At 41.7% G+C, this 27,463-nt stretch overlaps 1 protein-coding gene across 3 annotated transcripts in view; it reads right to left on the bottom strand.

The window, feature by feature from the left end:
* The window catches only part of TENM1 (teneurin transmembrane protein 1), a 591,240-nt gene that overhangs the window by 423,881 nt on the left and 139,896 nt on the right, over window positions 1-27,463 (bottom strand). For all 3 annotated transcript variants that reach the window (XM_072431864.1, XM_072431865.1, XM_072431866.1), the window contains exon 3: window positions 16,349-16,609. In XM_072431864.1, the coding sequence (XP_072287965.1) occupies window positions 16,349-16,609 (261 nt within the window). The remainder of the gene's footprint in view (window positions 1-16,348; window positions 16,610-27,463) is intronic.

Below are 27,463 nucleotides of genomic sequence, written 5' to 3'. Positions count from 1 at the left end.
TAAAAGAAGGCTTTAATTTAGACTAAACAATATTTGTACAGTTTGTGGATAATATTGGTTACTCCTGCACCCATTACAAGAAGCAGTTTCAGAGAGAAGGAAAAGGTGGGTGATTTAGCAGGCATGTACTCAGAATGGAAAGACTTATTCTCTAAACCAGCTTTTATCGACCTTCTTATCCCAGAATCCTTAAAATATGATCCACTATTAGGAAAAATATTAGTTAAATTGGCTACCAGTGAGAAGATTATCCCTTATACATTAGTTGTCAGAATGCCATGTTTACTGACAGATAAAATGGTCCTTGGTTTCAGACATCTGACACTGCTAAGTTGTGTTGACCCCAGAACTATGGTGGCACCATCTTATGGGAGGTCAGTCAGCCACAGTAAGCCAAGAAACCCCTGGGAACTTCTGCATGAACTAGTATAGCATAGTTTTCCTGATAATGGATTAGGAAACTTACACTTAAATATCTAATCAGAAGGTAGAGTTATGTTTGCATAATTAATAGTAATACTTGCAGCATGTCTTGGAGAGCTTTGTACAGTGTATTTATTTTCATAATTTTCTCATATAAGTACATTTTATTTTATTTCTTTGAGCTACATGCATTTCTTCCACATGTAGCCAGAGAGCGACTACCAAAGTGAATGTATTTAGTTGCTCAGCCAAGTCGTTTGTTTTTTTGATTGGGTTTATGTGTGCTAATAAACAGTCAGAAACAGTTTTGAAGCACCTGCAAAAAGGAAATCAAAAAGATCTTAGAAGCACCTCAAACAAATCTCAGTTCCATTCTTTATTCCACTCGCAGCATGCTGCATCTGTTTATGTACACAAGCCCTTGAGTTCAAATTCAAACCTTCATATGTTTTTTATGTACAAATATTCCGTTGAGCTGAGGTTTACTTATTAAACCTCAGCTCAAATGTTGGGGCTCTTACTTACAACCCAGAAAGCAAGGGGATCAATGGGGATATATCACAAGTGAAATTTTACAAATGGCATATAGTTTTTTAAAGTATTGTCCTCAAAACTAAAGTATGATCCTTAAACCATGTTTATAGACTGCATACCAACTTTTCAAGATAACTGAAATGCCACTAAATGATGATGTATGCACACTCACTCTTACCCATCTGGTGGCATGAATGCCTATGCCTGCCTCACATTCAAAACCGTTATATAGAAGGTTATTATAGTTTCGGTTATTGTAACTGGTCACTCACAGTGTGATATATATGCGAAAAAACTTAAAAGGTAGAGTTTGCCTTTAAAATACATCTTGGTTTGTCCACATAGGGAAAAAAGAAGGCTATTGACTTTAATAGCAACTCAGTCAGTAGCATATCTTTATATTGTTACCATCCAACCATATTTGGCTGTCAAAAGTGAAAAGAGTTCAGAGCAACTTAGAAACTTCACAAAGCTAAAGACATGCAGGGTGCCCATCAGCAAATCCCTTAGCACCAGGAAGAAACGTATTAGCTAACTGTAGGGCTGTAAACTGGCTGAACAAATCACAGGTTCATAAACTGGTTGGGCCAACTTTATTCAAATCACACAGATGCTTAATGCAATAGTTTGGGCAAAACAGAGAAACCATCAGAAACTGATGCTTAACAAGACAGAAGTTATATTAGGATTTTATTGTTTTATGCTTAGCTGACCTTTAGGTTGCATAATTTTTCACTGGAAATGCAGATCATTAAATCACCCTGCACAAATATCGAAACTACAGAACAAAAGATAGATAACAAAAGAAAGAAATGCCAAGCAGTTTTAGAAAACCTACAAGGAAACTATTAATGCAAGAACTAAAACAAGTGACACGATTAGCGCATACATAAAAAAAGCCCAAAGCAACATTCAATAACAGTGTATCACCTCAAAGCTTCTGCACAGCAAAAGAAGAATTAATGGCATAACATCAAAAGGAGGATATGAAACAGCACACCTCATAGTATTTGAAAATGATGCTTCAGCTCTAGTACAAGAATCTGCTAGAAAATCTCTGTTAGAACAACACAAAAAGCTTACATCGGTAAATTTTCTAGTTTGCAATAGCTCATATTACCAAATAACTTGGCTAACATTTATTTATAAATTATGCCAAGGCCGCTAAAACTTGAAGCAGGGATCATCTTGCATTCACCTCTACAGCAAGAGGCAAACACTTCCTCAAGTCTAACTCATATGTAATCTTTAATTCTTAGGCACAGGGAACACAAAAAGAAACTAGGCACCATGTACTACCGAGGTCAATTGACTAGTCCTCTTTAGGTTTAAAAAAGTTTAGTTCAACAAGATTTCTATAGCAGCTGGAGAATAATGGTATAATGCTGACCAATTTATTACCCCAGCTATTCAATCCAATGCCACAATAATGAACTTTTTGTTACTGATGTTTGACACCATTAGTTCTTGCATGTCTTTTTTATTAACATCCCTGGGGTCTAATTATGTCAGTATTTTTATGACAAAAGCGGTACATTGCTTTGCATGTAAATTTATTTTACATTGTAGGCCTATAACTCTCAGGCATAACTCACTGAAATATGTTCAATATTTATTAAATTTAATAATAAACTTTAAATAAAAAAACACAAAAATCTGGTAAAGCAAGGGTACATAAAAATCCTAAAACCTATGATATAACTGTACTGTAGCATGTATAACACTGGGGAATGCATTTTTTGTTGAGTTAGATCTTGTTTTTTTAGTAATTTTTGGGTGGTTAATCCAGAAATGACCCCAGTTTTTTACTATAACATCCAGTTTTTGAGGGGTACTCTCATGAGTGTACCCTCATTTTTGTAAAAAAAAAATTTTTTACATACAATGATAAAATAATGAAACAATTAACTTTAATTTACTGTTTATTTAAATTTCTTTTGTTCATACAAAGGATTTATTGTTACTCTATAACATTTGTTTTTACAGTAAAACATTTAAAAAGTAATTGGGTAAGTGGTTAAGGTAAAAATTTACCCTTATAGCTTTGCCTGGACTGTTCACGGTAAGGACAGTCCCGTCAGATGCTCCAACAATAGTCAGTCATCATATGTACATTCCATCTACCCTGACACCGTCCTTCCATGACCTTCAAATTTTGGTGGAATAATTCACTTTGCTCATCACTGACTGCACCAAGGTTTTTCGGGAAGCTAGAAAGATGGCTATGATGTTCATATTGCAACCAAGCATTTTGTAGCTCTCCAAGAGTTTCTGGACAATTTCTGTGTAATTTTTGCTTGTGTTTCCAAGAAAGTCCTTGACATTGGCTTTGAATGATAAGCAAGCATTCTTTTCGACTTCTGACATTGTCCTGATGAAATGTTCATCTTTGATGAGCTGCCGAATCTGTGGACCATCAAACACACCGGCCTTTATTTTTTCAAATGACAGGCTAGGAAATTTCTAAATGATGTACTTAAACAGTTTCCTTCAGTTGGCAAAGCTTTAACGAACTGCTTCATCAGACCCAATTTCATGTGCACAACCGGGATTATAATATTTTTTTTATCAACAAGTGGCTCATGTAGAATGTTTGGATCACCCGGTTTTAGGGCAAATCTTGGAGACCAATTCCTTTCCATCCAATGCCTCTCACGAGCTTTGCTGTCCCACATGCACACATAACAGGAATACTTGGTGTATTCGTGTTGCTGATCAAGAAGTAAGCATACCATTTTAAGGTCAACACAGATGACCCAATTGTGTTGGTGATATTGCAACAACTCAATGACTCTCTTTATGTCTGCATATTTCTAGCAAAGAGAAACTGAATGGCCAAATGGGACTGACCCAAATATATTGCCATTGTGAAGGACACAGTTTAAGCCTTGCTTTAAGCTATCAATGAATAGTTGCCATTCAGTTGAGTTGTAGATTGGAATTCCCAATTCCTCCATTAAACCAGGTATGTTAAGGCCATACACAAAGCCACTGTCAGTTCTAAAGTACTGCAGAAAAGCAATTTCTCTGGTTTGAAAGTATGATACCTTGGTTCCTTTTTCAAGTAAGTTTTTCTGACGCAATCTTGATGCTAGGAGTTCTAAAAGGCTTTTTTGATAGTCACAAATCACGTGCCAAATTACTCAACTCATGCTGATCAAATCCCTTACGAACAGAGTCCTTTTCAATTTCAAACTCTTCATTATTGTTGTCACCTAGTTCACCACTACAATCATGTTCGTTAAGAGAGGGTAGTGTTATGAAAACCGGCACTGGGATTTCATCTGAATGAGCCACTGGGCGTATAGCCGATGGTAGACTAGGATACTCTATGTTACATTTATTTTTCTTGTTATATCCTGAAGTTTTCACTATACAAAAGTAACAGTCACTGAAATGATCTCCTGGCTCTCGCCAAACCATAGGTATACCAAATGGCATCTTATCACATGTTCCCTTTGTCCACATCCGTAAACCCTTGACACACTGTTTGCACACCTTATGAGGTGCCCAAGACTTATCTTGATCACCAAGTTTAACTTTGAAATATGCCAAATAGGCTTGCTCTACAAATGTAATGATGTTCGCCCTTTGACTGGAAATGGTGAAACTGCCACAGATTTGTCAAAATTAATCAGGGTTGTAGGGGTACTTACAAGAAACAGCAGAGCCAAACATGATCTGAAAGTAAGGAAATACGTGTGTAAGTAGAAAAATACAATTTGCTTATTCACTAAGTAGAGCAGCGCACAACCTCTGACCACACTGTCTTGCGTGTAAATGAATAACTTATACAAATCCACCCTACTGTAATCGCATTAATATAAGCGGTAGAGAAGAAACCTGACTTAAAAATTGAAATCAACAAAAAATTTGTTCACAATTGTTCCCCAGTGTATAATGTGACAGGGTCTTGCAGTGCCTGTCAGAGAAGGTGTTGGATGGGGTATATGTAGCACCTGGAATAAGTCATTTTGTATAGGGCTTTGTGAAAGCCAGTTTAAGGATCCTGGAGCCAGGCCAAATAAAAATGGAAGGATGGGTTTCTTTGGACCAATGGATTCAAGTACAAGTTTTTCACCTGTGTCTAAGGGAGCACAGGTGTACTATTTAGCAAGCCAGCAAGAAGCTGGAGAGAGCTCAGTTGGTTCCCATAAATGTGAGGGAATAGAGCTCTGGCTTCTACAACCAAGCATTTCATGTGAGTGGAACATGTTTCTTTGTTATTCCTGGGATAAATTGTTTCCTGGAAACTGCTGTACTTTGGTGTTAGTCAGAGAGCGACTACCAAAGTGAATGTATTTAGTTGCTCAGCCGAGCCATTTATTTTTTTGATTGGGTTTATGTGTGCTAATAAACAGGCAGGCCAGAGCCTGTTTTAAACTGCATTTTCAAGCCTGCTGTGTTTTCACTGCTACATTCTGACACCCCGTTGCTACGGGCGATCCCATATATATATATATATATATATATATATGAATGTATATATACACATATATATATCATATTTATATATACCGTATTTTTCGGACTATAAGACGCACTTTTTCTTCCCCAAAACTGGGGGGGAAAAGTGGGTGCGTCTTATACACCGAATACATGTTAAATATAATTTAAAAAAATCATACTCATCCGATACCGCGATCCCGCGATGCTGCGTGCTTCTTCTCCTCGCTCTCCTCCCGGCTGCAGCGCGTGTCTCCTCCTCCTCCTCTGAGCGAGGAGAAGCCGGCACACGTGCCCTCGCGATCCGGTAAGCAGGCTGATCCAGGGATCGCTGGGGTATGCGTGTCGGCTTCTCCTCGCTCAGAGGAGGAGGAGACACGCGCTGCAGCCAGGAGGAGAGCGAGGAGAAGAAGAAGCCCACAGCATCGCGGGATCGCGGTATCGGGTGAGTATGATTTTTTGGCACAGGGTGATCAGAAGGGGATACATTGTGTCAATGTATCCCCTTCTAATCACTCTGTGTCAATGTATTAGACACTCTGTGTCAGAGTGATTAGAAGGGGATACATTGACACAGAGTGATTAGAAGGTGATACATTGACACAGAGTGATTTTTTAGTATTTTGTTCAGAATCTTTTTTTTCTAGGTTTTTCTCCTTTAAAATTGGGTGCGTCTTATAGGCCGGAGCGTCTTATAGTCCGAAAAATACGGTATATATATATATTATAATGATTACTTTGTATTGGATTCAAGCCAGTTATTTTGTATTGAATCCAATCCAAAATAATTTGAATTTCCCACTGCGCTCCCGCACTCACCGACGCATGCACCAACGTCACCGGGAACTCATGGGGAACGTTAGTGCACTCGTGGGGGGAGGATCAGAAGAAAAGGATGTGGCCCACAGACGGGATCGGATGAGCAGGACGTCAGAAGATGTTGATGGGACCAGGTGATTTTTTATGTTTTTACCGCTTTCAGCATTTTTTTTTTACCCCGAACCACACTCAAGATTACCGCTCAGGGGCTTTAATAGTCCACTTTACAATTTTGTAACAATTAATATTATTGCTAATGACATGTGGCACCAAGTGCATGTACACCCCCTATTTTGGGACAAACAACTAGCAAATGCCGTACTTTTATACATAGCATTAAAACATCAATGTAGGATAACAAGAATTGAAACAGAATTAATCTGTATGATGCTGAACAAAAGATTTATCTTCATCTCCATTTTATGTGAATTGGTACCAACTGTTCTGTCCAGATGTTTCAGTAATGCATTTTAGGCTCACAGAGATTCTATGTGAAACAGACCTCCATGCTCAGCAAAGACTGTATTAGTGTTGTATTGAATAATAAAGAATACTGAGGGACCAAGAACCTATTTAAAGCCTGTTTAGTGAAAAAAAGACAAATGTAAGGCTTCTGATGGAAAACTGAACAGTTGCTTAAAGTGTACTAATAGTATAATCACAAAATTACCAGTATAAACAGTTTGTTTTAAACCAGCAGTGCCAAATACATTACAAATTGCATGACTTGCAAAAGAAATCTTTTGCTAAACACAGCTGAGGTTGTGGGTGATCTTAGAGGGTGAGCTCTTTCTGCAGTGTCTTGTAACTCTTTATTGACTAAGACAAACTCTGCAGTTGTTTCTTTTTGCATTTCAAAGCACAGCATGCTCCAGAAGTTAATGGATGTTTAGGGTCTATAAAGTTTTTTCATTTGCTTTGTTTGTGATTAACTCACAGTGAGGATTTTATTCAGTAACTGACACCATGCTGAGATAAACATCTGTCCTAATTGCATTTAATAAAATATGATTAATATAAAAAAATATTAAAATGTACATGTTCCGACTTACATACAAATTCAACTTAGGAACAAACCTACAGACCCCATCTCGTATGTAACCCCAGGACTACCTGTGTGTATATATATATATATATATATACACACTTTTAACCTGTAGAATTACATTCTTTATATGCATAAACTTCTTTTGTGTTAAAACCATTTTAAACCTTTTACCCTTTTACCCTTCATATCCAATCTCCCTTAAAAATACTTTTATTTAGGATAATCTCTATTTATTGGTCAAATCCATACACAATTGATATTTCACTTTGGGTAAGCACAAATGGATGGAGTTAACCATCTGTCTTTTTCTTTTAAATGGACAAAAGCACGTGAAATTGGATTATAACACCAGTAACTCTACTTTAAGTCTGAACTCCAGATAAAGCTAGTTTATTTGGGGCAGAACTTTTGTCTACTTTATCTTTATGCCATCTGTGTCCCAGAGGTTGGACTAAGTCGCCACCCTTCAAGTCCAAGTTCAAGTAGAGTCTGAAGTCATTGACACCAAGTCCCAAGTAAAGTCTCAAGTCACCAAAAATTCTTTCAAATCGAGTCCCAAGTCAAGTCACTTAATTTATCCCCGTTTGTCCCCATAGATAAACAGAGCTCTGATCCTGTTCTTGAACACAGAATCGCATTCTAAGTCCACAGATTTCTCCTCTGACAGCTTAGGTGGTAAGGGATGAAGGCTGTGAGGATTCTGTTACACAGCTTCCCCCCCCTCCTCTTCAGTTGTCAGAGGAGAAAACTTAGAATGCAAGAAAGGCGGGAAGGAAGGCAGTGAGTTTTCTGTAACATAACACTGCCTTCCTCCGCGCCTTTGTTGCATTCAAAGTTTTCTCCTCTGACAGCTAAAAGGAGGGGGGGGGGGGCGTGGAAGGCTGTATTACAAAAGCCTCACTGCCTTCCTCCCTTCCCCCTGCAGCTGTCAGCAGAGAAAGGCAGGAGTTGAGTTGCAAGTCAATGGGGAAAACTCCAAGTCAAGTTGCAAGTCCTTCATTAGGCAACTTAAGTTGGACTCGAGTCCAAGTCATGTGACTCGAGTTCCAACCTCTGCTGTGTCCCTGCAAAGGAAGTTTAGCCAAAAGGTCTGTCACTTGGAGAGGAAATATTTCTAATACATACATCTTTTGCACTGTTAAAAGGAAATTTCTCCAACAAATAGGTTATTGGCTGTAAAAGAAATAAAAGAATAGAAGGTATAATAGAATATTACCATTATCTAATTTCCAGAACTGACTAAAGTATGCTAATACATAACTATATAATTTACAGGAATTATAGGCAGGTAAATTTTTGCAGAAACCACATAGCTTTTAATCCCTTGTATTTCTTACTAAAAAAAATCATTTCCCATCCTTCTCTGGTTTGGAAACACAATAAATATATCTAATTTTGTTCATAAATTTTGTGATTTATAATTTAGAAGGAGCTATATTACTATATGTACATTGTTCTACTCCATGCACAATTTTCTTCTATTTTTCGCACATTTATGTTTATTATATGTGTATACATTATATATAGAGATGAGCGAATCGAAGCTGACGAAGTGGAATTCGATCTGAATTACAGAAAAAATTCAATTCGCAACGAATCTGAATTTCCTCGCGATTCGTGGTAACGACTTGCAATTTTTTTCTAAACTGGCACTACACGTGTGAGGACATGGGGCAAGGAACTCTGGGAAGACGGGATGACCCATAATGCCATGCATGCAGTCAATCAGCAGCCAGCCAGACCTGTGATGTCACAGCCCTATAAATAGCCTCAGCCATCTTGGATTAAGACATTTTACAGCGTTCTGAGTGCAGGGAGAGACGTCTGCAGGCGCTAGGGAGAGTGAAAGCAAAAACCTAATTGTGAGAAAAAAACTCAAAAAATGATTTAAAAAGTGCAGGGAAAGGATAGGGAGGAATCATTTCACAGCATCTTAGTGCAGGGAGAGACGTCAGAAGGCGCTAGAAACAGTGCTAGAAAAGCGACTTACAAGTGCAGGGAAGGATTATTTGGAGATCCAAATAGCCATTATACAGCTCTGTCATTCTAGCAATTTATATATCCAGAAAAATATTTACACAGTTCACTGTTGCAGTTATTTGTGGTGAAAGCGTTTAGTGGCCTATTTCAGTACAAAAAGAAAAATATATACGCACTTCACTGTTGCAGTTATTTGTGGTCAAAGCGTTTAGTTTGTATTTCAGTACAAAAATAAAAAATTATTCTCAGTTCACTACTGCAGTTATTTGTGGTCAAAGTGTTTAGTGACGTATTTCAGTACAAAAATAAAAATATATTCTCAGTACACTTCTGCAGTTATATGTGGTGAAAGCATTTAGTGACGCATTTGAGTACAAAAAGAAAAATATATACGCAGTTCACTGTTGCAGTTATTTGTGGTGAAAGCATTTAGTGATGTATTTGAGTACAAAAAGAAAAATATATACGCAGTTCACTGTTGCAGTTATTTGTGGTGAAAGCATTTAGTGACGTATTTGAGTACAAAAAGAAAAATATATACGTAGTTCACTTCTGCAGTTAATTGTGGTGAAAGCATTTAGTGACGCATTTGAGTACAAAAAGAAAAATATATACGCAGTTCACTTCTGCAGTTATATGTGGTAAAAGCATTTAGTGACGTATTTGAGTACAAAAAGGAAAATATATACACAGTTCACTGTTGCAGTTATTTGTGGTGAAAGCGTTTAGTGACGTATTTCAGTAGAAAAATAAAAATATTTTCTCAGTTCACTTCTGCAGTTATATGTGGTGAAAGCATTTAGTGACGCATTTGAGTACAAAAAGAAAAATATATATGCAGTTCACTGTTGCAGTTATTTGTGGTGAAAGCGTTTAGTGACGTATTTGAGTACAAAAAGGAAAATATATACACAGTTTACTGTTGCAGTTATTTGTGGTGAAAACGTTTAGTGACGTATTTCAGTACAAAAATAAAAATATTTTCTCTGTTCACTTCTGCAATTAAATGTGAAAGCGTTTAGTGACGTATTTTAGTACAAAAATAAAATTATATTTGTCGCTTTTAGGTGTGTTTTACTTTGCTTTTAATTTATTTAGTTCAAGTAAAAGTATGTCAGACAGAAAAGTGGCAGGCCATGCACAGAGGAGTGGAAGAGGCCTAAATGTTTCTGGCGCAGGCAGAGGTCACAGCAGAGTAAGGGGGCGTGTCGGCAGGAGTTGCAGAAAGAGGCCTGAGCTCCCGGTGTCATCTAGCGGTCGTGTCTTGACCAGCAACCCAGCGATTCTTGATTGGTTAACTCGGTCATTCATTTCATCCCAAGTGACATCAGACACCCCCAGCCAACAGTCGGTGGGTTCGTCAGACACAACCCTTACTTGGCATGGCCCAAGAGCAGGCCCTGTGCCCTCACCTGTCCTCAACCTGCCTCTGTCCTTTGCTGTTCCCTCAGCCACAAAAGTATTGTATGCTGTGGGCTCAGCTCTACTATACAGCGAGGAAGAGCTAGTGGAGGACAGTCAGCAGCTACTGCCCAGCCAAGATCTGGAGGAGACATCCGCCACTTCCTCCACTAGGCAGACAAGTAGTGATGAGGAAAGTCATGTGGGAGGTGGTGCTGTGAGCGGTCAGGCTCCTGACCTAGAGACCATTGAGGAGGACATCAGTGACGTGCACGTGGGAGCCAGGTGAAGAAGGGGCTTCATCATCATCAGGAGAAAAGGGTGGCAGCTTGCCCGTGAGGCAGCGGCTGAGCCAGCAAGGTGGTAGCATGGCTGGTAGTCAGCAGGGTGGCAACAGTGGGAGGTCGGGAGCCAAACATGCCCGGGGTAGAACACTTGCAGGGGTTCACGGAGGCAGTGGCGGTAGCAGTCAGTGCGGAGTGTTGGGGGGAAAATAACCTACTCGACGGTGTGGCAGTTTTTTGTTAAGCCACCGGAAGGTAACATGGTCATTTGTAGAATATGTGGGCAGAAGGTGAAGCGTTGCCAGGGTGCCAATGTTGGCACCATGGCCCTGCGTCAGCATATGCAGCGTCACTATAAAGTGGCCTGGGAGAACTGGCTTCAATGTGATGGTCCAGCCTACCGCAGCAACCGCTGCATTACCCAGTGGCATGCACTGGCTTTCCAGGCAGCCAAGGCTCCACCACCTTAGCCGGAGGGAGCTGTATGTAATTTCCATTTTCTGCTGGTCCAGATGCTCCTCCTCCTCCTACTCCTCATCAGCCATTCCGTCAGCAATCAATCACCGAAGCGATTTCCAAGAGACAAACAGTATGCATGCACTCATCCAACAGCGCAGAAGCTGAATGTGCTTCTGTCCAAGTTGCTGGTGCTGCAGTCCTTCCCTTTCCAAGTGGTGGACTCTGCACCTTTCAGAGAACTGATGGCTTGTGCCGAGCCAAGGTGGAGAGTCCCAAGCCGTCATTTCTTCGCAAAAAAGTCAGTACCAGCCCTGCACAAATATGTAGAACAGAAGGTGGGCCAGTCCTTGAGCCTGTCCATGTCTGCCAAAGTGCACGGCAGCGCCGACATGTGGAGCTGTAACTACGGTCAGGGACAATACATGTCCTTTATGGCCCACTGGGTGAATGTGATTCCTGCACAGCCACACAAAACAGAGAAAGGCCATCAACGAATTCTTGATGATCTAAGCGGATAGGAGTACTCCCATGTGTAACTTTGATGTCAGCCGTTTGCTTAGGCCCTTTGAGGAGGCAACGTTATTTGTCAGTCGCCAGTACTACAGGATGAACAACGTCATTCTACTGCTTCATGTCCTGGAATAGATGCTGGTAAATCTGGCTGGTCAGGGGACTGGAGAAGTGGCGCCTAGATCTCACAGCCACATGAGCCCTGTGGGGGCTGAACTGGAGGAGGAGGAGGACATTAGAGCAAAGGCAATGTATAGCGAAAGAGGTGGTTTTTCTACTCAGGTGACAGGAGAGGAGGAGCAGGAGCAGCCAGAAGAGCAAGAGGGAGATGAGGAAGATGAGGCAGAGGACCCAGACACACTGTGGCGGTATGCAGTGGAGATGGAAGCAGAGAGTCCCTCTGAGTCACTTGCAGAAATCGGCCCGCTGCACGCTCACTTGCTTGCACAGTGACAACAAATTGTTACCATACGGCAGAGGGATGACTTCTGGCTCTCCTTCTTGTTGGACCCTCGCTACCGGTCCAAAATGGGTGCCTTTTTTTACACCCGCTGAGAGGGAGGACAAACTGAACTACTACAGAGACATTCTTTATAGTCAGTTGGCCGCTGGCTATCTGCGCCATTGTCCATCCTCTCACAGGTCTGGCCGTCATTGAAGATCCGCTGGACTATTGGGCAGCCATACTGGATTTGTGGCCGCAACTGGCCAAGTTTGCCTTGGAAAAGCTGTCCTGCCTGGCCAGTAGTGTGGCATCAGAGCGAGTGTTTAATGCGGCGGGGGCCATAGTTACCCCAAGAAGAACTCGCCTGTCCACCCAAAATGTGGAGAGACTGACCTTTGTCAAGATGAATCAAGTGTGGATCAGCCAGGATTTCCACCCACCAATGCCTGATGCATCTGATTAGATGATCCATGCTGCCTGACCCAAACCTTGACAAGAGATCGGTTTCTTCTGGCTACCTGCCTCCTCTACTACTCTGATGCTGACACCCGCCTGATGCCACACATGCCAAGTGCTCCTTCTTTCACCCACCTTTGTCAGGGGGTACTGGTATTGCCACCCACCGCCCCATTCTGTCACCAGGTCACTTTGTTGTCTCCCGATGCTGCTGCTGCCATCTCCACACTATGTCACCTTGCCACTCTGTGGTCTGCTGATGCTGCCATCTCCACACTATGTCACCTTGCCACTCTGTGGTCTCCCGATGCTGCTGCTGCTGCCATCTCCACACTATGTCACCTTGCCGCTCTGTTGTCTCCTGATGCTGCTGCTGGCATCTCCACACTTTGTCACCTTGCCGCTCCGTGGTCTCCTGATGCTGCTGCTGCCATCTCCACACTATGTCACCTTGCCGCTCTGTAGCCTCCTGATGCTGGCGCCACCTCCAGACTCTGTCATTGTGCCACTCTGTGGCTTCTTTATGCTGCTGCCACCTCCACAGTCGGTCATTGTGTCACTCTGTGGACTCCTGATTCTGCTGCCACCTCCACACTCTGTCATTGTGCCACTCTGTGGCCTCCGCCTGATGCTGCTGCTGCTGCCACCTGTCATCTGCATGTCATACTGACTCACATTATTATTTCACTACCACAGCAGACTCCCTATGCGTGTTACTGCAAGGCACAGTGTTCTACGCCACTATCAAGGCTCTCTGCAGCCCGGAAACAGTTGTTTTTTAACACGATTCGCCGCAAATAAATTCGGATTGAAGCGAATCTTTTCGGAAAATTCGGTATACCGGATGAATCGAATTTTCGAGAAATTCGCTTATCTCTAATTATATATTTTGCTGATATATGGGGTGTACTTTATGCAAGTCCCCAATAGTGATCTTTCCCCCAAAAATTTTTTACATAGTAACAACATACAGTTTCTGGAGAGATACTGCATATTTTCTAACTCTAAATGGAAAGTTAAGATCAAAAGTATTAATGTCACTATACTAAAGATTTGAAAATGCACCAATATCTGTAAAAGAAAAAATTCCCACTACCTGTCCCACTACACTTGGCTCTAGAGAATACTCATATAAAGCCCTATGCTAACACTTCCAGGGTATTGATCTTCCCAGATCCCTACAGTCTACTGGTTTTCCCCACTGACCCTCATGTAAATACAGTAGTATTGTGAAGAAACCAGCAAAAACAATAAGTATTTTGAGCAAATAAGACAACCCTTTCATTTAAATAGATTGTCAACATACAATAGCTGGCCAAAAATTGTTCCTGCACCAAGCTTGGTTACTGCAATGCATCACAGTGTACTACAGTACATTACAGCACATGTGATGCGTTACTTTGCATATACCATTGTTAGAGTACCATTTACTGTATATGCATTTGCGAATGGGCCTTAACTTGTATTTTAACTGAGTTACTTTGATTTGTTTGAAAACACAGACCTATAACAAAATAGGTGCATGTGTGGGATTCTTAGCACTTAACAGGAAAATTGCTGAATAGGTAATTCTAAGCCCAGCCTTAGCTTTGTATTTTATATCAAATCATGTGCTAGAAAATTCAGCAGATGTGTGTGATACATCTATAAAGGGGAACTCGTCTTGAAAAAAAAACTTACCTTTACCAATGGCAAGCCCTCAACCTGTCCACAAACCAGGCCAAGCAAGTCTCGCGCTGACTCGCTTTCTCCTTCTGATTCAGAACAGCAGCCATAGACAGTCAGGCATCCAACTTTTTAAGGAGGAGTCAGCAGTTGCAACCTACCTGTTTCCATAAGTACCAATTTGCTTTCAAAACACATTTAAGCAGCATGGTGGCTCAGAGGTTAGCACTTTGGCCTTTGCTAGGTTTCAGGAATAAATCTCGGCCAGGACACTATCTGCACGGAGTTTGCAGGTTCTTCCTGTGTTTGTGTGATTTTCTTCTGGGTACTCTGGTTTCCTCCCACATTCCAAAAACATGCAGTTAGGTTAATTGGCTTCCCCAAAAAAACTGACCTTAGACTGTAGTAATGACATATGAATATGGTAGGGACATATGATTGTGAGTCCCTTTGAGGGACAGCTAGTGACATGACTATGGACTTTGTACAGCGCTGCATAATATGATGACGCTATATAAATACTGTATAGTAATAATATTTTAAGCTTCCAGTGCATGTTTCAGTGAACATAGATTACTAGGGCAAGATAAAAAAATAATTTCTTTAGTAGGTGATACTTATCTGTACAACGTCACTGAAACAGTCTGTGCACTGCTATAAATGATAAACAAGTAATTAATTAGATTCATATTTTGAAGCTTATAGCAAAAAATATTAGTTCATCATACAAAATAATCATATTTGAAATCCAGGAAACTGTAAAAAAATATAATTTCTTCAGTTATTAAAAAATTATATATTTTCAAATACATCTGGTATATGGGTTTGATTTTTCTTTAAATATGATTACTTTAATTTCTTCCATAATGGTAGCGGGAAAGACAACAATGTCAGCCAGCCAGACTCTATTGCTTAACACAGTGCTGCTAGTCTAACACAGGTTACATGTTTACAGGAGAGAGAACATAGATCACCAGTTCAGTGTGGTGATGGTCCTTGTTAAAATCCTGCTGCTTCTTTATAGGACTCACCCCCCAAAATCCTGTTCTTTTGATATGTCGTGATAGAGCAGATAGAGTATATCTCATGCTGTGCACAGGAGAACCCAAGGTGTATGTTTCCCTCCAAACCAACACTACTAGGTGTAAGCTGCCAAAACATTGCCAGAGTGCCCATGTCCCAAAGACAGAGCCAGTCATTCTTCTACAACTTACCAGGGCAGCAAAAGTAGTAGCAGTTAGTTCTGATTCACATGTTATACAGTCACTTTCCCCAAATAGGTTTTGTAAAAAGGAAAACATTCCAAATTGTACTTTTCTAGTGGAATTGGATTATGTATACAGACATTTTTTTGTCTCTTCTTTTTCTACCTGCCTCTTTTTGGGTCATCACTTTTTTCTTGTCCTTCCTAGTAGGTGCAGACTGTAAGACATATCCTACCCCTGGAATCCTTATTATTTTCCTCCAAATATTTAGCTACATTCTTTAGATATTTTTTTAAGGCACGTCATGCATCTTCAACACCAGTCCCTTAAAAGTACTGATAAAAAATAATTATTTTTATTTATAACCATATGCCCTTGCTTCGTTTTATCTCAGAAATAGAGTCCACTTCTTTTGAAGTGTACCTCCACAAAGATGCCATCTATGCGCACATAACAACACCCAAGAAATGAACTCTTCATTTAAGTAGTATTACCTATTGTTTTATACTTATATTATTAAATGTACATGTAAAAATGATAGGTGTCAGAATAATATGAAAGACTGTCAGTTAAAATGTATAATTGTCAGGATATTATTACTATGATACAATGCACACAGTACTTTACACAAAAACAAATATCCATAAGTACATATTATATGTTGATGTATTACCATTCTCCCCATCAGATTTTCTCTCATGGTCAGTATCAGTTAGAGACAATGCAGAGTTGGCTCTACTCGACAAGCTCGAGCTATGCTCTGATTTCATCTCTCTCATCCACATCCTAAGGGCACGATCTGGTGAAGTTGCTCCTTCTGTTTCTGTATCTGCATCAGAACCCATCTCTAGTGGATAGCTATGCTGAGCAGTACTGTGCAGGTTGGTCTCGTAGCCAGAACATAAAATGTGCGGGGGCTCACAGTATTCCATCTCTGAAAAAAAAAATTGTGAAACAAGATGAAACAGAAATGAGATGGCTTAGCAGAAGCATTAGCTTTAATAGTGCACGGACTACTTTGAAGTAAAAGAATCAAAATGAGCTCAGTGATTATAAACATAATAAAAGCCCTGGGTACAAGGCAAAGACTGCAAAATACCTTGATTCATAAGGTCTTTGCCTGATGTTTATTTATTTTCACAGTTAGGTAAAACTAATGAAGGCTGGTATCCTCTTGGTTACTATAGCTTACAATATAACATCGTAATGCTATTGCAAAAAGTACCAGACTGGTTAACAACAACAGAAAAAGAACAGGTACTGTTTGATTGCACTTTTGGGAACAAGGCTATACACATCCAGAAGCAATGCATAGACTTTTTACAAGTTAGGTTTAGTACATGAACAAGTTTGCCTTAATTCAGACAATAGAGCTTGTACACTTAAACCATTACAATAAATAATCACATTCTGAAGTCTATGACTGCTAAAACAATTATTTGGTAATTTTTGTTAATCCAATGAACTCAGCAACAGCAACATATTTACTCACTTCAGAAATCACAAACTAGGACTTTGGAGATTTAATGCAATGGATTGTTGATCATTCCTTGCGATTTCTAGATGACACACATTGTGTTATTGCATTGTGAATATATATGCGTGCCTAGCAATCAGTTTATTTACATTCATATTCTTTTTTCTGTATCTGTAATAACTTTTCACTTGCAAAGCAACTACACACAACATTTATCCAGATAAATATATTCTATTCATTCTCAACAAACATTGAATACTATGAAAATGTATTTATCTGTAAAACAAATGGTGTCATGCTTTAATTTACTATGATGAAAAGTACATAAATTCCAATGAAACATGATTTTAAAGCTTCAAAACTATTTATTAATGCCATTTATATTGTGAAACTCAATGGGATTTTATATACCCTTGCACAATTTTAGTGCTTGTTTATGGCCTATTCTTGTTACAGCTTTAGTGCAACATTAGTTTTAATTTTCTCACTATGTGTTTAATTTATTCAGTAAATGAAAAAGTCAATATTTAAAATGTAGCATCAGACAAGAAGGTTAAAAAATCAGGTGTGTAAGAAATTGATCTACACCAATGTTGAATGTACTAATTGTGGTTTACTATAAAGTGTATGCTCAAGTCTCTAAATGTGTGCTTGATTAGGACAACTGATGTTTGCTTCTAATGTTTTTGGATTTATTCAACCACTGTTTGCAAGTAGGGATGAGCGATAAGGCCTTTGACAGTCTCGCAAAAACTTCCTTGAACTTCCGGTGGGTTCGCAAATTTTTGCCGAATCGATTTAGCGAATTCCATTAAAGTCAATAGGTCGACTTTAAACATTATTAGCAAAGCCCCTATACATGTTAGAATCACCAGAATTGCTAGGTAACTGTAAGAGAACAGTGACAACAAGGAAAAAATACAAAGGTTCCAAAAGACTTTGTGGTTTTCTATAAAATGTCAGGCAAAGTGACAGCAGGCAAATAGGAATTTTGCGTGATGGACAGCGTCCAGAATGCAGCACAAACGTTGAGACATTGAGAAAGGGTGAACTCAACCCACTAGCAACTGTCTCTGCCATCTAAACAGCAGAAAAACGCATTGCTTTTTAATGTACACACACCAATTGAATTTGCATAGCTGCATAATATCTTAACGCTATATAGATCATGTTTATTATTAACAATGATAATAATAATAATTGCAAGCTCGCATCATGACCTGGATGACATGTGTTATGAATGCCACCCATAAAGTTGTGGAAAAGTAATGAGGTGACATTAGGCAAAAGGATGGAGGACCAAAGACGGAGCGTGGGTCAGCGAGAGCAGTAGCATTGTGTGGCCTCTGGTCAGCTATCGCCAAGACCGCAGGGACCGCATTGGTAAGAGTCATGCAGAGCTGGGTGTAGAGCATCGTCAATGCCACCCAGAAGTGTACATTTTTAGTGAACGGAGTACTGACAGGCGGCAGCAGCAACAGCAGGAGGAGGAGGCGGTGGGCCCTAAGACGGAGTGGAAACCGCATTGGTAACTGTAATCTCGAGCCGGGTGTAGTGCATCGTCAATGCCACCCAGAAGTGTGTAATTCAATTTTTGTGAATAAAGTAATGACAGGCGGCAGCAACAGGAGGAGGAGGCGGTGGGCCCTGAGACAGAGCGTGGACCGCATTTGTAACTGGCATCTAGAGCTGGCTGTAGTGCATTGTCAATGACACCCAGAAGTGTGTAATACAATTATAGTGAATGGAGTACTGGGCAGGTGGCAGCAGCAACAGCATCAGGAGGAGGCAGTGGGCCCTGAGATGGAGCATGGACAGCATTGGTAACAGGCATCTAGAGCTGGGTATTGTGCATCGTGAATGCCACCCGAAGTGTGTAATACAATTTAGGTGAATGGAGTATTGAAAGGCGGCAGCAGCAGGAGAAAGCGGTGTGCCCTGAAAAGGAGCATGGACTAAATTTGTAACTGGCATCTAGAGCTGGGTGTAGTGCATCATCAATGACACCCAGAAGTGTGTAATATAATTATAGTGAATAGAGTACTGACAGGCGGCAGCAGCAAAAGCATCAGGAGGAGGCGGTGGGGCCTGAGACGGAGCGTGGACAGAATTGGTAACTGGCATCTAGAGCTGGGTGTAGTGCATCGTCAATGACACCCGGAAGTGTGTAATACAACTATAGTGAATGGAGTACTGACAGGCAGCAGCAGCAACAGAAGGAGGAGGGGGCAGTGGGCCCTGAGACGGAGTGTGGATGGCATTGGTAACTGGCATCTAGAGCTGGGTGTAGTGCATCATCAATGACACCCAGAAGTGTGTAATACAATATTTGTGAATTAAGTACTGGGCAGGCGGCAGCAGCAACAGCAGGAGGAAGAAGCGCTGGGCCCTGAGACGGAGCACGAACCACATTGGTAACTGGCATCTAGAGCTGGGTGTAGTGCATTGTCAATGACACCCAGAAGTGTGTAATACAATTTTTGTAAATGGAGTATTGGACAGGCGGCAGCAGCAACAGCATGGGGAAGAGGCGCTGGGCCCTGAGACGGAGAGTGGACGGCATTGGTAATTGGCATCTAGAGCTGGGTGTAGTGCATCATCAATGACACCCAGAAGTGTTAATACAATTATAGTGAATGGAGTACTGACAGGCAGCAGCAGCCACAGAAGGAGGAGGAGGCAGTGGGCCCTGAGACAGAGTGTGGATGGCATTGGTAACTGGCATCTAGAGCTGGTGTAGTGCATTGTCAATGACAGCCAGAAGTGTTAACTCAGTTATAGTGAATGGAGTAGTGACAGGCGGTAGCAACAGCAGCAGTAGAAAGCTGTGTGCCCTGAAAAGGAGCATGGACTATATTTGTAACTGGCATCTAGAGCTGGGTGTAGTGCATCATCAATGACACCCAGAAGTGTGTAATACAGTTATAGTGAATAAAGTACTGACAGGCGGCAGCAGCAAAAGCATCAGGAGGAGGCGGTGGGCCCTGAGACTAAGCGTGGACGGAATTGGTAACTGGCATCTAGAGCTGGGTGTAGTGCATCGTCAATGACACCCAGAAGTGTGTAATCCAAATATAACGAATGGGAGTACTAACAGGCAGCAGCAGGAACAGAAAGAGGGGGAGGCAGTGGGCCCTGAGACGGAGTATGGATGGCATTGGTAACTGGCATCCAGAGCTGGGTGTAGTGCATTGTCAATGACACCCAGAAGTGTGTAATACAATTTTTGTGAATTGAGTACTGGGCACGCGGCAGCAGCAAAAGCATCAGGAGGAGGCGGTGGGCCCTGAGACGGAGGGCAGAATGCATTATTAACTGGCATCTAGAGCTGGGTGTAGTGCATCGTCAATGACACCCAGAAGTGTGTAATATAATTATAGTGAATAGAGTACTGACAGGCGGCAGCAGCAAAAGCATCAGGAGGAGGTGGTGGGCCCTGAGACGGAGCGTGGATGGCATTGGTAACTGGCATCTAGAGCTGGGTGTAGTGCATCGTCAATGACACCCAGAAGTGTTAATATAATAATAGTAAATGGAGTACAGGCAGCAGCAGCAACAGGAGGAGGAAGCAGTGGGCCCTGAGGCGCAGTGTGGATGGCATTGGGTAACTGGCATCTGGAGCTGGGTGTAATGCATCGTCAATGACACCCAGAGGTGTGTAATACAATTTTTGTAAATGGAGTACTGGATAGGCGGCAGCAGCAATAGCAGGAGGAGGAGGCGGTGGGCCCTTAGACGGGGAGTGGACGGCATTGTTAACTGGCATCTAGAGCTGGCTGTAATGCATCGTCAATGCCACCTCGAAGTGTGTAATGCAAATATATGAAATTTGTGAATAAACATAAAAGGGCCAGACCAAGATGTTTTGTGCGCCAACACTGTTGCTATGGTCTGTGGTGCTGGAAGATTAAGGAAGGTAGGCTATATTGCTAGTTTACATCATGAAGTGGATGGCATGAATTCCATCCCTTAATCTTACAATCTCTGCAGTTTGTTGGTCCCCCAGAAGCAGAAGAAATGTAAATTATATTGCTAGCTGGCACAATAGCAGGCACGACACTGGCGATGAATGCCACCCTGGACGTTGCGATAAATAGTGGAAAAATTCAACCGAGGCAGGCTCAGCTGATAGGGTGTTTGGTGATCGGCAGCCACATACTCAGCACAGGAGCGGTGTGGGTTCACAGAGGCATCTTGGTTGGCCAGTAAGTCCTTGTGTCAGTCAATCAGTGACATCTGCAGTGGGGATATGATAGTTGTTAGTAACCCACCTTTCGTTCATTTTCAAAAAGGTGAGATGATTGACATTTTCAGGCGATAGTCATGATCGGTTGTCTGTTACCACTCCGCCAGCGGCACTGAATGTTCTTTCAGACAGAACACTCGATGCCGGGCAAGAGAGAAGCTTGATGGCATACAGTGCCAACTGCGGGCAATTTTCAAGCCTGTTGACCCAAAAATGAATGGTGTCACTACTGTCAGGACAGGCATCCTCCTCATAACACCTGCCAGAAAAAAAAACAACGTAATCATGCACCATGCGCTTCATCTGTTCTCGATGGTTATGCCCCTGCACTTTAATTGTTTGAGGTGGCCGCATCAGGTTTCATCAGGCATCCATAAAATCCTCCTTGCCTTGGCCCACACTTTTGGATGTGTGCGGCCTGCTGCCACTACTGCTCCTGCTGCTGCTGCCACTGCTGCAGGAGGATACGTGGGAGGCGGTGTCCGCCTGAGTTCCCTGTGTGGAATGTGGTGTTTGGAACTCCTCACACAGCCGGTCACATAGTATTCTGCTCAGGCGGGTCACCTTTTCATTCTCTTGCATCAGGTTGGGTAGAAACTGTGACATTTTGTGTTTTTAGCGGTGATCCAGATGGGTTTCCAGCCAGTAATCATCCCAGATTTTGATGCTGCAAATGTGGGGGTCCCTGCATAGGCATCGCAACATGTGGGGTCACATATGAAAGAGGGGTTCCCTGGGCTTATCCTCCTCCTGTCCCTCAGTAGGCACCAAAACATCTTCCCCCTCATCACCCACTTCCTCCTCTTCAAGCTGCAGCAGTTCCTGTTGTTCCATCGCCCGCACAATGCCTGAGGTGTGACAGCACAAATTCGGGTTGGACAGGTCCTGTCCAGCAGCCCCAACATGGCCTCCCTCATCATCATCATCATAATCATCTTCCTCTTGAAACTCCTGATGCTGGCCAGTGTCCCTTTTTGCTCCTCATGATGCTGGTTTTCCGCTATGGAGTGTAATGTCACGCTCATCCTCCTTCCCCATTTCTTCCCCTCCTCTCCCAAAGCCACTTTCCATCAGGTCACACAGGGTATTATCAAGCATCGTTCCAGCCTGACCGCTCCCGACTTACAATGTTTGTGGCCTGCTCAAAGGGGCCCATTACCTTGGACAGCGTCTCCATCTGCAGCCACTGGTCACTGGTAAATTAGCTCAGTTGTGCAGCTCTACCAAGGGCCCCGTTGCCTCCATGCACCACGCTGACCAAGTAATGGCGGATGGCTAGCTTTTGCTCACACAGACCCTGCATGTGCAGGGTGGAGTTCCATCTAGTCACAGTGTCACAAATTAGTCTATGCGGTGGAAGCCTCTGTTGGTGCTGGATCTTGCTAAGTGCCGCGGTGGCAGTAGGGGATCGGTGTACATGGCTGCAGATGGAGCAAGCCTGTCTCAATAGGTCCTGCAGGCCTGGGTACGTGCAGAAGAACTTCTGCACCACCAGGTTCAGTATGTGCAAAACCCACAAGATTGGCCCCGTTGTCGCGCACTACGTTGCCTGTTGTGAGCTGGGAGGGTGTCAGCCAAGCCTCAACCTCTCTGTGCAAAGCAGACAAGAGTTCTCTGGCGGTGTGACTTTTCTCCCCCAAGGACACCAGTTTCAGCACTGTCTGGCAACGTGTGTGCTTGAGGGAGCCGTAGTGGCGTACCCACTTAACCACAGTGTCCTCTGCTGCTGGCCTTTCTGGAGGAGTGATGAAAGGAGAGAGTTTGCTGGTAGAAGGAATGAAGGAGGAGGAGGAGAGAGAGGACTGGAGTGGCACATGCTTTCCACCACACCCCTCTGTGGGGGTACTAGGTGCTGCAATGCCTTTTGCAGACTACCACCCACTAAGCTATGCAAGGCCACCCAGTGAGCGGTGATGGACAGGTAGAGTCCCACTCCGTGCCTGATTGTCCAGCTGTCCATGGTGATGTGGATTTGACTAGACACCGAGAATGCCAATGACTGGGAGAGGTTACCCATTACATGTGCATGTAAACTAGGAACAGCTGTGCGGGAGAAAAAAATGCCTGCCTGGTATATTCCACCGATGCTCGACACAGGCCATTAGGTCACGTAAGGGAGCAGAGTCCACAATGCTGTACGGCAGTAGCTGCAAGGCAAATAGTTTGGCTAGACGTGAATTGAGTTCAATCACTCTTTTCTTGGTTGGGCCCATAGCCTGATATCTTGTGCAGAACTCCGGTAGAGTGGGCTGAAGGGACTGGGTGCTATAAGAGTTGGAGGGGTCACTGGAGTAATCATCCTATGGTGGCAAACGTCTTCTGACGCCATGAAACCTGCGGCTAGAAGCTGATACTTTCTTGCAATTGGAGGTCTGGCTGGCACCAACATCCTGAGACATACTAACAATGACAGTTGGAGGTGGAGAAGGAGTCAAAAGAAGAGACGATGACGTGGTTGCACCTCCTTCAAGAGAACGCAAGTACTGCTCCCACTTTGGTTTGTGATTCTTGCGCATGTGGGACAGCAGTGATGTTGTACCCAAATGTAATCCAGCCTGTTTTCTGCAAATCTGGCTGTGGCACAGATTGCTACGCACCCGTCATCATCTTTCAACGCAAAAAAGGACCACACTGGAGAGGTGCATGCAACCACCCTACTGCTCTTTTTCTTTGCCTGCCTCTGCCTCTGCTGGGTGCCCTGCGTCTGCTCCAGCTCCATCTCCCCCACCGTTCCATCGTCTCTGACTGTTCCCCTGCTTGTGGCCACTCCTCTGTGTGTTCTTTGGGACTCACATGAGGCGGATTTGGGGCCCCTTCCATCCCCAGTCTATTGCTGCTGCCTTTCCTCAACATCTGTTTCGGAACTGCCGCTAGCCCTTACACGCACTGGTAGTTCCCAGGTGACATCATGGTCATCATCATCCTCATTTTCATCTAGGCCAACCTCTGCAAATGCATTTACTGATGCAGAACCCTCCAAGGTCTAAAACTCTGCCTCCTGCTCTGAAATTCACAATGACAGATCCTCAGGCTGTTTGTCAAACAACAAAGGAAGAGTCATCAGAAGATACAGGCACATTAGCCACCCTAACTTCTGCCTTTGATTCTGTCAGGGCTGTGCTGATTGCTGCTGCTGCTGCTGCGGCGGCAGAAGCAGAGCCTGCTGTAGAAGAAGAGCCTGCAGCACTTGAGACCCCTGAGACCCAGTTCACAATACTCTCCACATGACATGGCAGGTCACCCATCGCCACGCCTTGCCTTGTGTCCACCGCTCATCTTTTATTTATTCGGGCAAAAATACACCTGTACCAAACAGTTTCTTTGATAAATAGCAAGTGCTATCAGAATGAAATATCTGTATTTTTGTGAGAGTATTACAAAAATTGTTCTGATTTTTTGATAGAAAGTGGGATCAAAATGAAATATCTATATTTTTGGAGAGAAATACAGATTTTTTTCTGGCATTTTTGATAGATAACAAGTGGGATCAGAATGAAATATCTGTATTTTTTGAGAGTATTACATAAATTTTGTTTTTTTATAAAAAGCAAGTGCTATCAAAATGAAATATCTGTATTTTCTGGAGAGAAATACATACATTTTTTAAGGTTTTTTTGATAGATAGCAAGTGGGATCAAAATGAAATATTTGTTTTTTTGGGGAGAAATACAGAAATTTGTCTGGCTTTTTTGATAGATAGCAAGTGGGATCAGAATTATTTATCTGTATTTTGTTGAGAAAAATACAGAAATATTTCTGGCTTTTTTGATAGCAAGTGCTATCAGAATGAAACATCTGTATTTTTTTTAGAGAAATACAGACTATTTTTGTCTCTTTTGATAGATAGTAAGTGGGATCAGAATTAAATATCTGTATTTTTTTGAGAAAAATACAGACATTTTTCTGTCTTTTTTGATAAATAGCAAGTGCTATCAGAATGAAATATCTGTATTTTTTGAGAGTGGAGCAGAAATGATTCTGCCATTTTTTGCTAGATAGCAAGAGGTAGCATCAAAAACTGCACAATCTGTATATTTCAGGATATACAGAAGGCTCCTAACCTGTCCCTGTCACAATGCACTTCTCTCTCTGCTTTTTTCCCACTTGACACAGAACACAAGTTGGAGTGACTAACCCCTCCCTCCTTCCCTATTTATATGCCTGTGCTCAGATCTCTCCTGATTGGGCTGTTGGGTCTTGCTGTGCATCCTGGGAGCAAATGATTCGCTCCCAGCCGCGCCATTCCCAACGGGATTAGTCGCCGTTCCCGCCCCCTGCATTTTCCCTTGTTTGTTCAGCAAGAAATGACCTTATGGCGAAACACAAGGCTGTTCTCGCTTAAATGTTTGGTAAGCAAGAAAGGCCGATTCGCCGCGAGATCCAACTTACAAATCTCCCTCGCTCATCCCTATTTGTAAGTTTACAAGTGTGAATACAATTGCATGGAGTTCATACTAATATCATTTAATTGATTTTTTAATTCATTTAAAAAATCAACACAAATAAAAAGGGAGAAAATACCATCAGTGACTGGTTTTCCAGGGTTTTAATATCTATGAAGACAAAGCAAGGTGAACTACTCCTCATTACCTACAGCTACAAAGATCAGTAAGGGCCACAAATGCTGCTCCTGGGCACATACCAACAGTTTGCTGTGCATTGTTGGGTAGGTAACTGGGCAGTTTTAGACTGCATGTCTGAAAAATCAGTAAGATGACAACAAATACTCTAAACCTAGTTTTCAGTCAGTTTGTAGCAGCTTAGAAATCAGATGCTGTGTATTTACATTACAGGGTTGTCAGGCTGCCACGAATAACCAGAAAATAATACAAAAAGAGCCAAAACTGCAGGGCCTCTTCTGGGATATTTAAAGATGACTTTATCCACAGTGTCTATATAGCTACAGAGTTAAATGGGACTTATTTTAAATGCTTTATCTACTTGTTTAAAATATGTAAATATATTTGTGTGCGGTCTGGGCACGTATTTACATTACTGTATATGTAATTATTTAAAGGTCTATAGCCTACCCGCAGATTAATTTTAAAGTTGTGTCATTTTGTAAAAAAACTGGTGTATTCATATTGCATCGCCTTAATCAAAAGAGTGGTTTTCATTAAAAGCTTCTTCTGAAACTATTAATGCAAATAAAGTACATGCGCAGTACTGAATTGTTCAGAGCATTATTTGAAAAATATGCAGTATGGGTAACAAGATATCCTGGATGTACTGGGAAAAAAAGTTCTTTCTGAGAATCAAGTGATATCAAGCCTTGCAAGATATTAAGTAAAATATACAGTATAACTCAAGACACATGTTTTATGCAAAATTGATTTTTCATCTTAAAAACACTATTCTTGTGGCATAATTAAGGAACATAATTTCAGTTTTAACTATGACAGTCTCATAGTTGGAATGCCTCTAACTAATTAAAATTGCTTGCATTTTACAACTGAGAATATTAAACTGGGAAATTATGGCATAGTTAAGACGTGTAGAGAATAAGACAGTATAACTCAAGCTTCTGTGAGTCCTATGTTCTAAATTCATCTTCACTGACTCTTCTGCAGTTCATGGAGAAATGTATTTTGTCTATTTTAAAGAATCTAGTAAGATAACTGTTGATGGAGTAGGTTATGGTGCAAAAAAGAAAGTATACCCAGGAAGTACAATTTGCCAAAACTAACAGAGCATGTGTAAAATATATATGTTTTAGTCAGTAAAATAACTGAAATGTTTTTATTTTACTGGAAAAGGCTTGGTTTGGAAAGAAAGGGCGTGATTTATTAAAGCTCTCAAAGGTTGGAGAAGATATACTTTCATCAGTAAACCTGGGTGATCCAGCAAACCTGTAATGGATTTCTTTAAAGTCATTTGCAATTTTTTAGCAAATGATTTCAATCCTGGACCAGATTCATTCCAGGTTTGCTGGGTCATCCAGGTTCACTGGTGAAGGTATATATTCTCCAGCCTTGGAGAGCTTTAAAATCAGGCCCAAAATATCTAAATGACAGATACATGGCAACAAAGTTTTTGTAGCTTTAAATTGCATGTGTAAAACATAC

The sequence above is a fragment of the Pyxicephalus adspersus genome, chromosome Z, assembly GCF_032062135.1.
Source record: "Pyxicephalus adspersus chromosome Z, UCB_Pads_2.0, whole genome shotgun sequence".
NCBI classification, from domain to species: Eukaryota; Metazoa; Chordata; class Amphibia; order Anura; family Pyxicephalidae; genus Pyxicephalus; species Pyxicephalus adspersus.
This window is presented reverse-complemented; position numbering and strand designations above follow the sequence as displayed.